Source organism: Palaemon carinicauda, chromosome 15 (genome assembly GCF_036898095.1).
Source record: "Palaemon carinicauda isolate YSFRI2023 chromosome 15, ASM3689809v2, whole genome shotgun sequence".
NCBI classification, from domain to species: domain Eukaryota; kingdom Metazoa; phylum Arthropoda; class Malacostraca; order Decapoda; family Palaemonidae; genus Palaemon; species Palaemon carinicauda.
In genome coordinates, this window is record NC_090739.1 from 37,598,425 (window position 1) to 37,613,347 (window position 14,923).

At 37.0% G+C, this 14,923-nt stretch overlaps 1 protein-coding gene across 1 annotated transcript in view; it reads right to left on the reverse strand.

Annotated features, from left to right (window-relative positions):
- The window catches only part of LOC137654559 (proline-, glutamic acid- and leucine-rich protein 1-like), a 120,721-nt gene that overhangs the window by 41,919 nt on the left and 63,879 nt on the right, over positions 1-14,923 (reverse strand). Inside the window, exons 9-12 of the mRNA XM_068388289.1 lie at positions 10,880-11,129; positions 5,900-6,106; positions 5,476-5,679; positions 3,438-3,552 (exon numbers count right to left, since the gene is read on the reverse strand). Coding sequence (XP_068244390.1) covers positions 3,438-3,552; positions 5,476-5,679; positions 5,900-6,106; positions 10,880-11,129 — 776 coding nt within the window. The remainder of the gene's footprint in view (positions 1-3,437; positions 3,553-5,475; positions 5,680-5,899; positions 6,107-10,879; positions 11,130-14,923) is intronic.

Genomic DNA, 14,923 nt, shown 5'->3' on the forward strand with positions numbered 1-14,923 from the left:
AACACATTGGAACAAGATCAAATTATTATTATTACTTGCTAAGCTACAACTCTAGTTGGAAAAGCAGGAGGCTAAGTCCAGAGGCTCCAACAGGGAATATAGTCCAGTGAGGAAAGGAAACAAGGAAAAATAAAATATTTTAAGAAGAGTAACAATACTAAAATAGTTATCTCCTATATAAACTATAAAAACTTTAAAAAAACAAGAGAAATAAGATAGGATAATGTGCCTGAGAGTACCCTCGAGCAAGAAAACTCTAACCCAAGACAGTGGAAGACCATGGTACAGAGGCTATGGCACTAACCAGAACTAGATAATGATTGTTTGATTTTGGAGTGCCCATCTCCTAGAAGAGTTGCTTACCCTTAACTAGAGGAAAGCGGCCACTGAACAATTACAGTGCAGTAACCCCTTGGGTGAAGAAGAATTGTTTGGTAATCTCAGTGTTGTAAGGTGTATGAAGACAGAGGAGAATATGTAAAGAATAGGCCCGACTATTCGGGATGTGTGTGTGTGTGTAGGCAAAGGGAAAATGAGCCGTAACCAGAGAAAAGGATCCAATGTAGTACTGTCTGGCCAGTCAAAAGACCCCATATCTCCCTAGCGGTAGTATCTCAACAGGTGGCTGGTGCCCTGGCCAACCTAAAAATCCACAACCATATCTGGGTAGCCAACGATTACCATAGGAATCATTCTCTTCTACATCCATGGATGGATCAGTTCCTCGTACTTCTCTCTGCCCCAATTTTATTCCCAAAGGAGATGCACCAATAAGAGAAGGTTTTGCTAAAGACCCAGATGCCCAGACACTACAGGATACTGAAGGGGACAGAGTGAGATGCAGGAGGAACATGGAGATGGCAAGTTCTGAAAGAACCATAAAAGAATGAGGAAACTGAAGCCTCAACAAAATTATGCAATAGAAGAGATGTCTAAAGGGTGACACATCAATTAATTTCATACCAATACCACCACTGAACCAACGTTTTGAGAATCTGGACACCAGGGCTTCACTCCTCTTCAAAAGCATGTTAGCCTTCTGGTTTGCTGCCTGCTACGCCAAAAAGGTCAATGCCTTTCCACCAAATCGCAGAGATGAGGATTCATAAGACTATTACTTACAACCTTCGCTGCCTTAAAGGGGGAGGAAGAATGTTGCCTGATTGACTAAATCTCACTTATTTCAAATATTTTTAGCGGCAACTGGTATAGAATTTTTTTGGTTCTTTATACATTGTGAACAATAAATTCAAGCTGATTCTCATAAAGCAGGAGGATTCTAAACAAATTTGATCTTGGCTAGTAAACATTGCATAGAATTGGGAAGTGGCTCATCCCTGGTAAAAATAAAATCCAATTCAATAAAGCATCGCTTACGGAGATGCCCCAGGGGTGAGGTTACAAAAACCGGTAAAGGCCAGTATATATCCATACACAACAACTACCTTGAAGCAAAGAAAGGGTAAATAGACTCATAGTTGTCTGTACAATAGTAAATTACATCACAAAAAATACCAAGTTTAATGCGCTAGGTAAAATGAACAGCATGATTTCAAATGCAAAAAACTTTAACGCTGATTTTCTCGGAAACTTTTTTTTAAATTTATCAGCATTTAAACTGGTATATCTCAAACTGTTTCTATCCAAATGTTGTGCAGTTTGATTCATATGAAAGCCTATGGGATTTTCTAATTTTGTCTTGGGAAATTGCTGTAACAGCAGAATTATATTTTACATTAATATTTTGGAAAAATCTTGATGCAACTTTTTCAAAATTGTGAAAACAGTGAAGTATAAATTTTTATTTTTTCAAAACTTTTTGACTTATGAAAAATCCTACTACAGTTTTTATCAAATTGGGTCAGTGAATAAGCCCCTCAAAATTCAAAGCATTAATCCTTATAGTTTTCTTGGTATATCTCATAAAAATATGGCCTAATTTTTAGTAGTATTTAGTTTCATTTTTTCATGGTAATTTTTCAACAGATTTAGAAAAAAAAAAACTGAGTTACAACCTCACTAATACATCCCAAATCTACACTTAAAAAAGGAATATTTTACTCGAAAAATTTCATAAATGGAGCCTCAAAAGGTGCTGTCTTTCAATTCGGGAGAGTAAATGTATTCCTAAACGAGAAGGAAGCAGTGCTTCACAGTCTAAGCAGAAAAGGTGAAGACTAGCAGAAAGAGTGCACAGCCTTGCACAGGGCCACACATCTCCAGTCAGCCAGGCTACCAAAGTGGACAAGCCAACCACCTGGGCTGTAGTTTCTGGGGCCTGGAACCAACCTGGAACCATCCACCTCCCTCGAAAGAAGTTGTGGTGCTATCAAGTCCTATGGGACTACTAATTACTGGCCTTCCTGTACTACTACTTTTTGCTAAAAGAAAGTTTTATGGGACTTCTTACCACTGGTCTTCCTGGACTTCTTGGTAAAAGAAACAAAAAGATGAGGAAGAGCAGACGCAATCTCATTTCTTCCTCTTACCAACTTCACCTCAGGCTCTACAAGCATAGAAGTAGAAGTCTGACCAGCCACCAACAACGATACATTCCAGAAGGGAAGCATAGGTTGCTGTGACAAACCAAAACACAGTGGGTCACTGTCACAGGGCAAACAGTACATACTATCAGTGGAACTGGTAACAGATAAAAGGGTTGGGGTTACTTGCACAAGGATAACAGGAGCGACCACACCCTGGGTCACAGGCACAAGGGTGAATAGTGCAGGGACAAAATGAACAGGGAACAGGCACTAGGGCAACACTTAAAAGTTTCCCTGACATCAGACCTTTTATACACCCTTTCATTGCTTCAGCACTGACACATTCACGAGGGCGGGAGCCTCGTTTGGCTTAGCAGCTTTCTTAGGCTTTGTATACACTGCAGGAATCACCACTGGAATTACTAGCACTGGGAGACACCAGGGCAAAGGACCTTTAGCTACAAGCTTCCTCTAAGAAAAGCCAAGCCTTAGGTCAAACTCTTCAGCTGTGGTCTGCAAAGAGAGCTTCAAACAAATGCTGGTGCTCAGCAATCACCGGGGAACTCAGTAATCCACCAACCCTGAAAAAACTGCTACTGTAAATCTAAGTTCTACCACTTCCCTGGTATACTTCAAGCATACTTCCTGGGGACAGAGCTAGGGGCATATAGGCTACCCGTAAGCTTCAACGATCAGTGAACTTGATGAGGAAGGCAAAGTGCTATACTGTACAGTCTCATTGGCTTTGTCCTAAACAAATTGATAAATTTGATTCCAACACAATATTTATCTACTAAGAATTTGAAATTCAAATAATATCTATAAATCTAATTCAGTTACCATAAGTTTAAAAACAATTTCAGTACTGAACTTTAAAAAGTGGGCAAATTATAAGTGCTTTCTCTTAAAGTTTGCCCCAAAAATTCATAAAAAAAAAACATTCGGTATTACCTTCTCTAATGGAATTCTTATGGGAGTTCTGAAGAGCCATATCCATCAATGATATCTTAGGATTAGCAACGATGAAACTAATATTCCCCATTAACGTCTGACATGTTGTAACAACCTGATAAATGGAAAAGAATTAAGGATGCTATACAAAACAATACAAATTTTGAAAAACAAAGTAATACAGTACAATACTGTAATACCCGTATACGTCAATTGAACACGCGTCAATTCCAACTTTATGTCGCCCATCCTTAAACATTAAATACAAAAATAAAATCCAAGTTATACAGTTTTACCCCACCTTATATTAGTCTCTATATCATAAAATACCAATTAAGTACTGTACTTCACATGGAAGCTTATTAATGTAAATATTCAGTTTTATAAAATGATAGCAGGTTGTTAGAACTTTTTCGTGTTCATTGAGTGTACAGCATAAGGAATGTATAAGTTCCTCTATACAGCAAAAATCCAAAATTCATCTCTTGGAACAAATTAACAATTTAGGGCAGGGTATAACTTTATACAGTATACTGTAATGCATAGATTAACAAAAAGAGAAATACCAAGAATTCACACCCATACATCTGACAAGAGGTCCTGTTCATTCCTGAAAAGTAAGGATGTAATAACCACAAAATTCTTATTTTCCAAGCTATTTAGCTATTATATAATATTAATAGATATGGTAAATAAGAGAGAGAGAGAGAGAGAGAGAGAGAGAGAGAGAGAGAGAGAGAGAGAGAGAGAGAGAGATTCTTTTGAAACCTAAATTGAAAACTTAACATTCCCAAGTAAATGCTTAATGCTGTACCTGCTATTAACTTCTTATTTATTCTTAACTGAAATTGTGAGCTTTGAAAGGTATTGAATATATAGTGATTCTTCAGACAAGAATCCATTGGCTTTTTATGGAAAGATATCATAGAATACAATGAAGAGAAGAGATATTTCACATGTAAGAATCTTTATTTTAAAAACCAAAGCAATTACCTTTACATTCACAATTAACAGAGAAGCTGAACAAAATTAATATATAACCTATATTAAAGATAGAAATCCACAAAGATTAACCGCACATGTAATTCATTATATTCAAAGAATTTCTTAAGCAATTAAGACCAATAATCAGTAAAAGGGTTGGGGTCAGCTGTGCAGAGAACCCAGGATGCTGCTTTCCCCAAGAGAGGGGAGAATGAAGAAAAGGTCTGATAACAAATAATCATGGCTCATACAAAGTAACAATTAAGAGAACAATTTATATGAATTCATAAAATCAATCTTATTAAATATGATTCTGTTTCATTTAAGAGTATCTAAATGCTCTTAACATAATCTAATTATACAGACAAATAAAAAGAGTTCTTCCACTATATTGAATACCTAATTAGAAAATGGCTATTAGATAAAACTTAATTTTTCACAACCTAATTTCCAATCTAAAAAACTCATATTTTTTGTTAATCTAAATTTGTGACATAGATGTGTAATCACTGGGAACAATGAAGGAAACTTCTAGTGAAATAAAAGTTTGTACCCTTATACAAACACATTCTATTTAAAGTGTAGAGGGACTTGTAGGAGGCCACAGACCTCCAGCTAAAATGTAAAGGAATAATGTAGCATATAATTACGGGGTAGCTGTAAAAATTGTGAGCCTGAAGTCTTATAAGCTCCTACAGTAAATACTCAGTATCCCATCAACTTACTAGATACTTCAGGGATCTAGTCTTCGGTTTCAAAACAAAATCTAGTAACATGGACCCGTATAGTATAGCCTACAACTGGAATTTATATCCTACAGCTAACAAAAACTCCATTACAATATTTAACCTTAACTTAAAAACTACAGTTATCATTCAATTCTAGAGATTCATCAGCAAAGTGCATCATGTTTCCAAAGGTAGCTTGGTAAAAACTACCATAATGAAGCTAATAAATAAAGAGATCTAGTAAGCTACCAAGGGTTAGTAAATTCTGCCATATCAAGCTAAACTAAAATGGCTCAATGTACAAAATCTTTAAATCAACAACTTACCAACATCTGTGGGTCTTGCTGTCCAAGCAGTAGTAAATGTAACATCACAGTATAAGGAGGAGGACATCTTGGATCTGGATGCGTTGCTATACTTGCGAGAGTTCGATATAATTGTGCTCGTGTTTTATCACTAGAATAAGCTATAGGTAAGCTTCCCCCACCGGATACAATTTCTGTTAAACTCATAATATTTTTTTGCAGTATCTGAGGAAAAAAATTTAAGACATTATGGCTACCAAAACTTTATCACCAAAATTAAAATATTCTCAAAAGTCCATCATCATATATTTCTTTCAGTAAAATGAATAGTTTAAAATATATAACACAGTAAATCTAATCATAAGGCTTATTACGCATTAACACAGTACACTATATAATACATCATGCACGAAAGGAAGCAAAATCCAAATATCTTTATGCTTACCTGTTTCACCTTGTGTGTCATGGAATGAGATGCATAAATGAAGAGAGTTTCCGTTAAAGTTAAAGCTGCTCTTGTTATACGTCCAAGGACCTCTGACTGAAAGAATGGTCCACTTTGATTTGTCGCAGTGCTCTGATTTATTGCGTAGCCTTTTTTCTTCTTTTTCTTTTGAATGGTCAGTGACTGCAAGCCCTTATTCTGTGTTCCCTGAAAATTTCATTATTGTAACTTAATCAAAATAATGATATTTCTATTTTTCTAGGAAAAGTATATGGATTATAATATATATATATATATATATATATATATATTTGCTGTAGCCAAGAAATATCAGTTCAAAGGATAAAAAAAATATTCAAGCTATTACATCATATTCCAACAATATGGAAAGTTGATGTAAAGAAGGATGTATAACTACTGTATTTCAAATTAAATCAGGATCATATAGAGGTGCAAAGTATGTTCCAGAATGATATATCCTCAAAGATACAACTACTAAAAACTCCTTACAAGGAGAGATAAAAATGGCTTTTCCCAAGGTTTTTTTATGAATTTAGTTACCTAAAAACCCTCTATAACAATTTAGATGATATAAAAAATAGAGGGAAAACTGAACATACTTTCCTACAGAATATAACAACTCAGCAAAGATATGACAGAAAAGAACATACGGTTTTGTAAAAATTGAATAACCCTAAAGAAAAAAAACAAAAAGAGGAAAGCTCATTTAATTTTTCTACAAGTGACGACAAATCACAGAAACCAAATGCATGTAATAATACAAATGGGTATCACACCTTATGGTCATCTGGCAAGTGATACAGTAAGCTACAATAATTTGACAGACGGGACAAAAAGTGTAGAGCATAATGAAAAAGGGAGGCACAAAGAGCACAAAAAAGCACTAATTAGGCTAACCCCTGGGAGAGACTATACATGCAATCACAGCTGAGTCACAGGAAGGAATGACTATAAAGATGTCTTACAGATCTAGAATTGTTCAAGAGAATATCCTTAGTTGTGATCAGTGATAAAAAAAGAGTAACTGAAGGGCTGTTACTTGGAAGTACAGCAGATCATGATTGATAGGTTCATTAGTGGATTTCATTGGATTTGTAAATTTTGGTTATGTAGTCCAGCATTGGGGCTGTGTGAGGCCTTTTAGCACAAAGGTGGAAATAGGAGAAAACCCTGCAGTTACACTATGAAGTAAAAGTTAAAAGAGGTTGCACAGCAAGACAAAAGAAAGGGAAAGGGAGAGGTAAAGCAAGAGGATATCAAGCAAGAGCAGCTAGGGGCCAAAGGAACACTGCAGACACCACTAAGAAATGCCTTCAGTACACTGCAGATGCACTGAAGGCACTAACTCCTCCTCCTCAAAGGGGAATAGGTTCAGAATGTACAAATACTATCAACCCAATCAGGTACAAACTGCAAATAATTTCAATCCAGACTTCACTTTTACAAATTGGTAGAAAAAAGAAAATACTAATAGAAATTAATTCTAACAGAGGAAAAAAATTAATTTTAGAAAAAAAAATTAGAAATATGTTTTTTCTTTGAATAAAAACCTGAGTAGTTTAAAATAGGGAATATCTTCAGCGGAGATGAAATAGCTGTTGAAATCATTAACACGGTAGCTAACGACAGGTGGTGAGTGCAGGCAAGTTGCCCTACCTCTTGAAATGCATGTCTTCTTGCTCCCATACAGGAGCATAGGAGATTATGCCAGCAACCTTCTATCCACCATATGGATGAGTAGGCTGCTAGAATCTGGCCAGTAACTGGTTGGTACCTGGTACTTGGTAGATGAAGGAATCTCTCTCCCTGAAGGGCTGATGTAGTTTATTACTATTATCATGATTATCATTAAGATTATTACTAGCTAAGCTACAACCCTAGTTGGAAAAGTAGGATGCTATAAGCCCAAGGACTCCAACAGGGAAAAATAGCCCAAAGAGGAAAGGAACTAAGGAAATAAATAAAATACATGACAAAGTGACAAATAATCAATATAAAATATTCTAATATCATTAACAATGTTAAAATAGATCTGTCATATATAATTTAAAATAAGAAGAGATACTTATGTCAGCCACTTCATGAGAAAAACATTCTCTAGAAGTTTGAACTTCTAAAATTCCACCAATTCAACTGCCTGAATAGGAAGTTCATTCCACAATCTGGTCATAAATGGAATTAAACTTAAAGACTACTGTATAGTATTGGTACTTATGATGGAGAACACATGGCTTAGAATTAACTGCATACCTATAATAAAATTACCAATGCAGGATGGCCAATGGAAGATATGCAGTACATTCCACTATCCTCCAACTTGAAAAGGGAGGATGGGGAAGAACTACAACTTACAGATCTAGTCTAATAACAATGGTGCTCAGAAACGTAGTTTGCCAACATCAGTGACAGATCCAGCATGTAACAGTTCTATATGATAACTTCTGCACAGCAGGATCAGTCATTTTACCCTTCGTCCAGATTTATTCAAACGCGTTGCCATGGACAAGATGTATAATGTCATGTAAGGGAGCTGGGCTGGCTACATAACTATAGAGCTGCCCCCACAATGCCAAAAACAAAAGTGATGATGGTCTTCTTGGTACAGATAGTACTAGACTTACAACCGAGATAGGGACCGAGAAATGGGTCATAACTCTATCTGGAAGTATGTCTAGCTCCAAATGTGTGGTTTCTGTAAATATATTATGCTGTGTCATGATGCTATAATCATCTTGGTCATATTTTATCAATATTTTCTTACTGTTTATCATTACAGTATTTTATTTTCTTGATTCATAGAATATCATATGCTTTACCAAAGCATTTTCTATTCTATTTTTCAATTTAAGGAGCCTTTTAACAATCAACTATCACTAAATTTTTTGTTTTGTTTACCTTGGGTTGTGATCCGCTGATTTTAAAATACCGCTACTGTATTGACAATATGCGCACATACAAATAACAAGGAGTATCGTTTATACACCAGCCACCTGTTGAGATACTACTGCTAGAGAGTTATTGGGTCCTTTGACTGGCTACACAGTACTACATTGGATCCCTCTCTCTCGGGTTAGAGATCATTTTATTTTTGCCCACACGTAAACAGAATAGTCTGGCCTATTCTTTATACATTCTCCTCTTCCCTCATACACTTGACAACACTGAGATTACCAAACAATTCTTCTTCTCTCATGAGGTTAACTATTGCACTGTAATTGTTCAGTGGCTACTTTCCTCTTGGTAACGGGAGAAAAGACTCTTTAGCTATGGTAAGCAGCTCTTCTAGGAGGACACTCCAAAATCAAACCATTGTTCTCTAGACTTGGGTAGTGCCATATTCTCTGTACCATGGTTTTCCACTGTCTTGGGTTAAGAGTTCTTTTGCTTGAGGGTATATTCAAGCACGCTATTCTATCTTGTTTCTCTTCCTCTTGTATTTTGAAGTTTTAATAGTTTATAGTTGAAAAAAGATTTATTTTAATGTTGTTATTGTTCTTAAACTTCTTTTGTAGTTTTTCCTCATCCCTTTCCTTATTGGGCTATTTTCCCTGTTGGAGCCCTTGGACTTATAACATCCTGCTTCTCCAACTAGGGTTGTAGCTTAGCAAGTAATAATAATAATAATAATAATAAGAATAATAATAATAATAATACAATTTCTTAATTTGTACAAAATATCTTCATAATGAATATTACATCAGCACCAATATGTTTTGGGATATCATAGGTTTCATTGTGCGATGAAACCTACCCGCCTGGCACAGAGCCATGGTACAGGGCGGTGGGGAGCTGTGGTACTGTGGGAATCACCCAGGGTAATTCCCCCCAAGGAAAAAGTGGTGCTGGCAAGAACCTTACTTATGACTACAATTGACCTTCCCAGCTTGTTAGATTTTTCTACACCTCAGCATTCTTAAGATTTTTTTCCACTAGCACTCTACTCCTGCAGAGGAACAGCCTTGTGGGATCACCACTAAGGTCAATGGTACTGTACTATATTGGAGTCAATGAAACTGCTGGCACTGGGATCACCGCTAAATCACTGGTATCACCACTGATACTGTCACTGAGGACACCGGAGCGAGGTAGGCCAACTTGCCCATTTCCTCAAAACATTGAGAACCTACCTGCATGGCCCTAGGAAGGCAAGCCTTGCTTAGGTCACTCGTTGGTGGCGGTCTGTAAACCAGAACTTCCAGAGCATGTTGGAGGGCAGCGATCATCTCCCACTCAAAATTCATGAAAAACTTCCTCAATGTACCCGTGGTCCCTGCTCCTGAAGCATACGTGATGAGAAGCGCAAAGTGCTAAACATTCTCTCTGGCAAATCAAAGGCTTGCCAAAAATATTACAAGGGAAAACTTAGCCTTCTCACTTCTCAACACAAACATACGCTTAAAAGAGGCCCCAACCTAAACTACGTAAAAATGGGATAATGAAGCAGTGTCCAAAATACATTTACAATCTTGCTTCAATTTAAAAAGTAAGAAAAAGATTAACTAGCCTTAGATAGAACACAAAAGTATGGCCAAACTCGTTGTTACCAAGGCCAATAGTGAAGACTTTGACAGGCACCGGGCAGGGCTACTGATGAAGGAGCTAATGTAGACATTACTAATACAGTATGTTACATTGCTGGGTAGGTTACAATGAACAAAACGATTCGGTATAAGATTATTATTATTATTACTATTACTGTTATTATTATAGTTATCATTATTACTATTTGTAATTTTATTATATTAAATACCTCGATAACTATTTCAATGACCGTTCCAGCTGCACTGAAAACATTCCCTATCTTAAAGGAAAAATGTACATATAGGAACAAAACCTTTATAAACAGTGTAATCAATGGGGCAGCATAAATGTAAATTCAACATGTGTCAGTTGAAGACCAAAATACATATATCGGTCACCCTGACATATAGGTATGTACTATAACTTTTGAACTCTCACCTGCAATGTAACCTGTTGATTCCTAGGCAGAATGTCTTTAACTATCAAATTAGCTAACACTTTAGATGGCGCATGACGTCCACGAGAAACTTTTAAAACTGTAGTTAACACACAATATGCCATGATTCTGGTCTGAGCACCATCTGCACACCATCCCGACTCATCATCTTCTTGAGTAAAAGACATCTTGATCATAGAAACAAGGAGTTCACCAATGACTCCATAGTATATATCGATACTCTCTCCAATGCTGAGAAGGAAAATTTTTTTTTTTTTTTAATAGATTATGATACAAACCAGATACTCAAAGAAAATACTGTAACAAGAATAATTACGTACTACATACATAAATATACTAAGGCACTTCCCCCCAATTTTGGGGGGTAGCTGACATCAAACAAATGAAACAGAAAAGGGGACCTCTCCTCTCTACGTTCCTCCCAGCCTGACAAGGGACTCAACAGAGTTCGGCTGGTACTGCATGGGGTGCCACAGCCCACCCTCCCCCGTTATCCACCACAGATGAAGCTTCATAACACTGAATCCCCTACTGCTGCTACCTCCGCGGTCATCCAAGGCACCGGAGGAAGCAGCAGGGCCTACCAGAACTGCGTCACAATCGCTCACCATTCATTCCAATTTCTAGCACGCTCTCTTGCCTCTCACATCTATCCTCCTATCACCCAGAGCTTCCTTCACTCCATCCATCCACCCAAACCTTGGCCTTCCTCTTGTACTTCTCCCATCAAATCTTGCATTCATCACCTTCTTTAGCAGACAGCCATTTTCCATTCCCTCGACATGGCCAAACCACCTCGACACATTCATATCCACTCTAGCTACTAATTCATTTCTTACACCCGTTCTCATCCTCACTACTTCGTTCCTAACCCTATCTACTCGAGATACACCAGCCATACTCCTTAGACACTTCATCTCAAACACATTCAATTTCTGTCTCTCCGTCACTTTCATTTCCCACAACTCCGATCCATACATCACAGTTGGTACAATCACTTTCTCATACAGAACTCTCTTTACATTCATGCCCAACCCTCTATTTTTTACTACTCCCTTAACTGTCCCCAACACTTTGCATCCTTCATTCTCTCTCTGACGTACATCTGCTTCCACTCCACCATTTGCTGCAACAACACACCCCCAAGTATTTAAACTGATCCACCTCCTCAAGTAACTCTCTATTCAACATGACATTCAACCTAGCACCACCTTCCCTTCTCGTACATCTCATAACCTTACTCTTACCCACATTAGCTTTCAATTTCCTTCTCTCACACACCCTTCCAAATTCTGTCACTAATCAGCCAAGCTTCTCTTCCACGTCTGCAACCAGTACAATATCATCCGCAAACAACAACTTATTTACCTCCCATTCATGGTCATTCTCGTCTACCAGTTTCAATCCTAGTCCAAGCACTCGAGCACTCACCTCTCTCACCACTCCACCAACATACAAGTTAAACAACCACGGCGACATCACACATCCCTGTCTCAGCCCACTCTCACCGGAAACCAATCGCTCACTTCATTTCCTATCCTAAACACACGCTTTACTACCTTTGTAGAAACCTTTCACTGCTTGCAACAACCTTCCACCAACTCCATATAACCTCATTACATTCCACATTGCTTCCCTATCAACTCTATCATATGCTTTCTCCAGATCCATAAAGTCAACATACACCTCTTTACCTTTTGCTAAATATTTCTAGCATATCTGCCTAACTAAAAATCTGATTCATACAACCCCTACCTCTTCTAAAACAACCCTGTACTTCTAAGATTGCATTCTGTATTATCCTTAATCCTATTAATCACTACTCTACCATACACTTTTCCCACCACACTCAACAAACTAATACCCCTTGAATTACAACACTCATGCACATCTCCCTTACCCTTATATAGTGGTACAATACACGCACAAACCCAATCTACTGGTACCATTGACAACACAAAACACATATTAAACAATCTCACCATCCATTCAAGTACAGTCACACCCCCCTTCCTTCAACATCTCAGTTCTCACACCATCCATACCAGATACTTTTCCTACTCTCGTTTCATCTAGTGCCCTCCTCACTTCCTTTCTTGTAATCTCTCTCTCATTCTCATCTCCCATCACTGGCATCTCAACACCTGCAACAGCAATTATATCTGCCTCCCTATTATCTTCAACAATCAGTAAACTTTCAAAATATTCCGCCAACCTTTTCCTTGCCTCCTCTCCTTTTAACAACCTTCCATTTCCATCTTTCACTGTCTCTTCAATTCTTGAACCAGCCTTCCTTACTCTCTTCACTTCTTTCCAAAAGTACTAGACCTAGCAAAATGGAATCTTAATAAAATTCATAATTTCAACACTTAAGTTGTGTTTACCTTGCTTCCTTGCCTAAGCCTCAAATTTTTTACCCCTAACATTTAAGAATAGATATGAATTTCCCCTCACCTAACTTTAATTACATTCTCCACCAAAGTTTGTTATGGCTTGGCAATGCCACTTAAGACACCCTATTGTAAATGATATCAGCTAGGTAACACTGTAGTGGTTTGCGGACTGTGGCCAGACGTAGCATGCAGACTGCCTAGTGTCCAAATGCTGACCACACTCCAACATTCACTATACAAAAAGATAAAACGGTGGAATACCCAGAAATCTGGACGAAAAGTAAACAATTAAAAATGAACTGGGCACTGGGCACCACCCCTTGATTTTATACTGGGTAAGGGTACCCAGCTAGAACTGTAGTTGCATAATATTATTCTAGAGGTATGCCATCTCACTTATTACTGGCATGTATGGAGTCTTATATAAATAGCGGCAGCATGCTTTCAAGGTAGGAGGTTTCTTTACTATATTTAAAGTTATTTGAACATTAGAAGAAGAAAATAAATAATAATATTGCTTAATGAAAGGCTGTAATGTATACACCTGGAAGATGTAAAAAAAAAAAAAATTAAAAAAAAAAAGTTTAATACAAAAATGAAAAAAAAGGTGAAGCACATCAATAGGAAAATTTCTATTGCAAGATAAAACTAGTTAAGTACTGAAATAACAAATTCTATCAAAATTTCAACAAACCTTCCCTAGGGTTCACCTTGCTGAATACCGCACTCACATGGAAGTGGTAAGTGGGAAAGAGCATAAAGAAACTTTCTTAAAACTAAAACATTTCATAAAGCAACTGAAAAGAGCTCATCTTTAAACTCAAAAAGTATTACAGTACAGTTACTTCTTCAACGAAAAGTAAGAGACACTCCCACTTTTTTTTCATAATACGACATGATTTCAGTCAGAAAAAAAAATTCTCACCAAGGGCAGAAAAAAAATCTGCAACTCTTAACCTAGCCTACAATTAATACAAATCTACCCAATACACACAAATTCTGAATTAAACTAAAACTTCACCTGATTCTACAATAGGTCCTAATTACCATCATCTTTATAAGAAAACCAGGTCTACTTCAAGTACAGTAGTACAGTACTTTGTAAATACCAATTTGATATTCAACTGAGCTGCTGCCAAGATCTTTTCTAAAGGCAGACCTATGAAGAAATTACAAAAAGTAGCAGCACTCATAGTATCATGAAACCTAACTTTCAAGTTCTCCATATGGCTTAAATCCATCTTGGCATACTCTTTAGTAAATAAATGTAGTATTCCTAATATCATGAAACCTAACTTTGAAGTTCTGCATATGGTTTAAATCCAACTTACATACTCTTTAGCCACTAAGCTTTTAATAAGAAACAACATAGCATTCTTGGAAAGGGGTGATTCAGTATCCTAACCAAAACATGCTAGGGACCATTCTCCCAATAAAATCTGTCTTGTCTCCATAGACCTTAAAGGCCCTAAACAAACATAGAAACCTATCTTCCCAATCTCAACTCATGTTCTGACCTAAAAATGGAATATGGGAAATGAGGTAAACATTTTGTCTTTATATCATATTTGGCTGTGAAACTTCGCTAATAAAACCAACTATTCAGCTGCAAAGCTCACATTATTGGAAAGG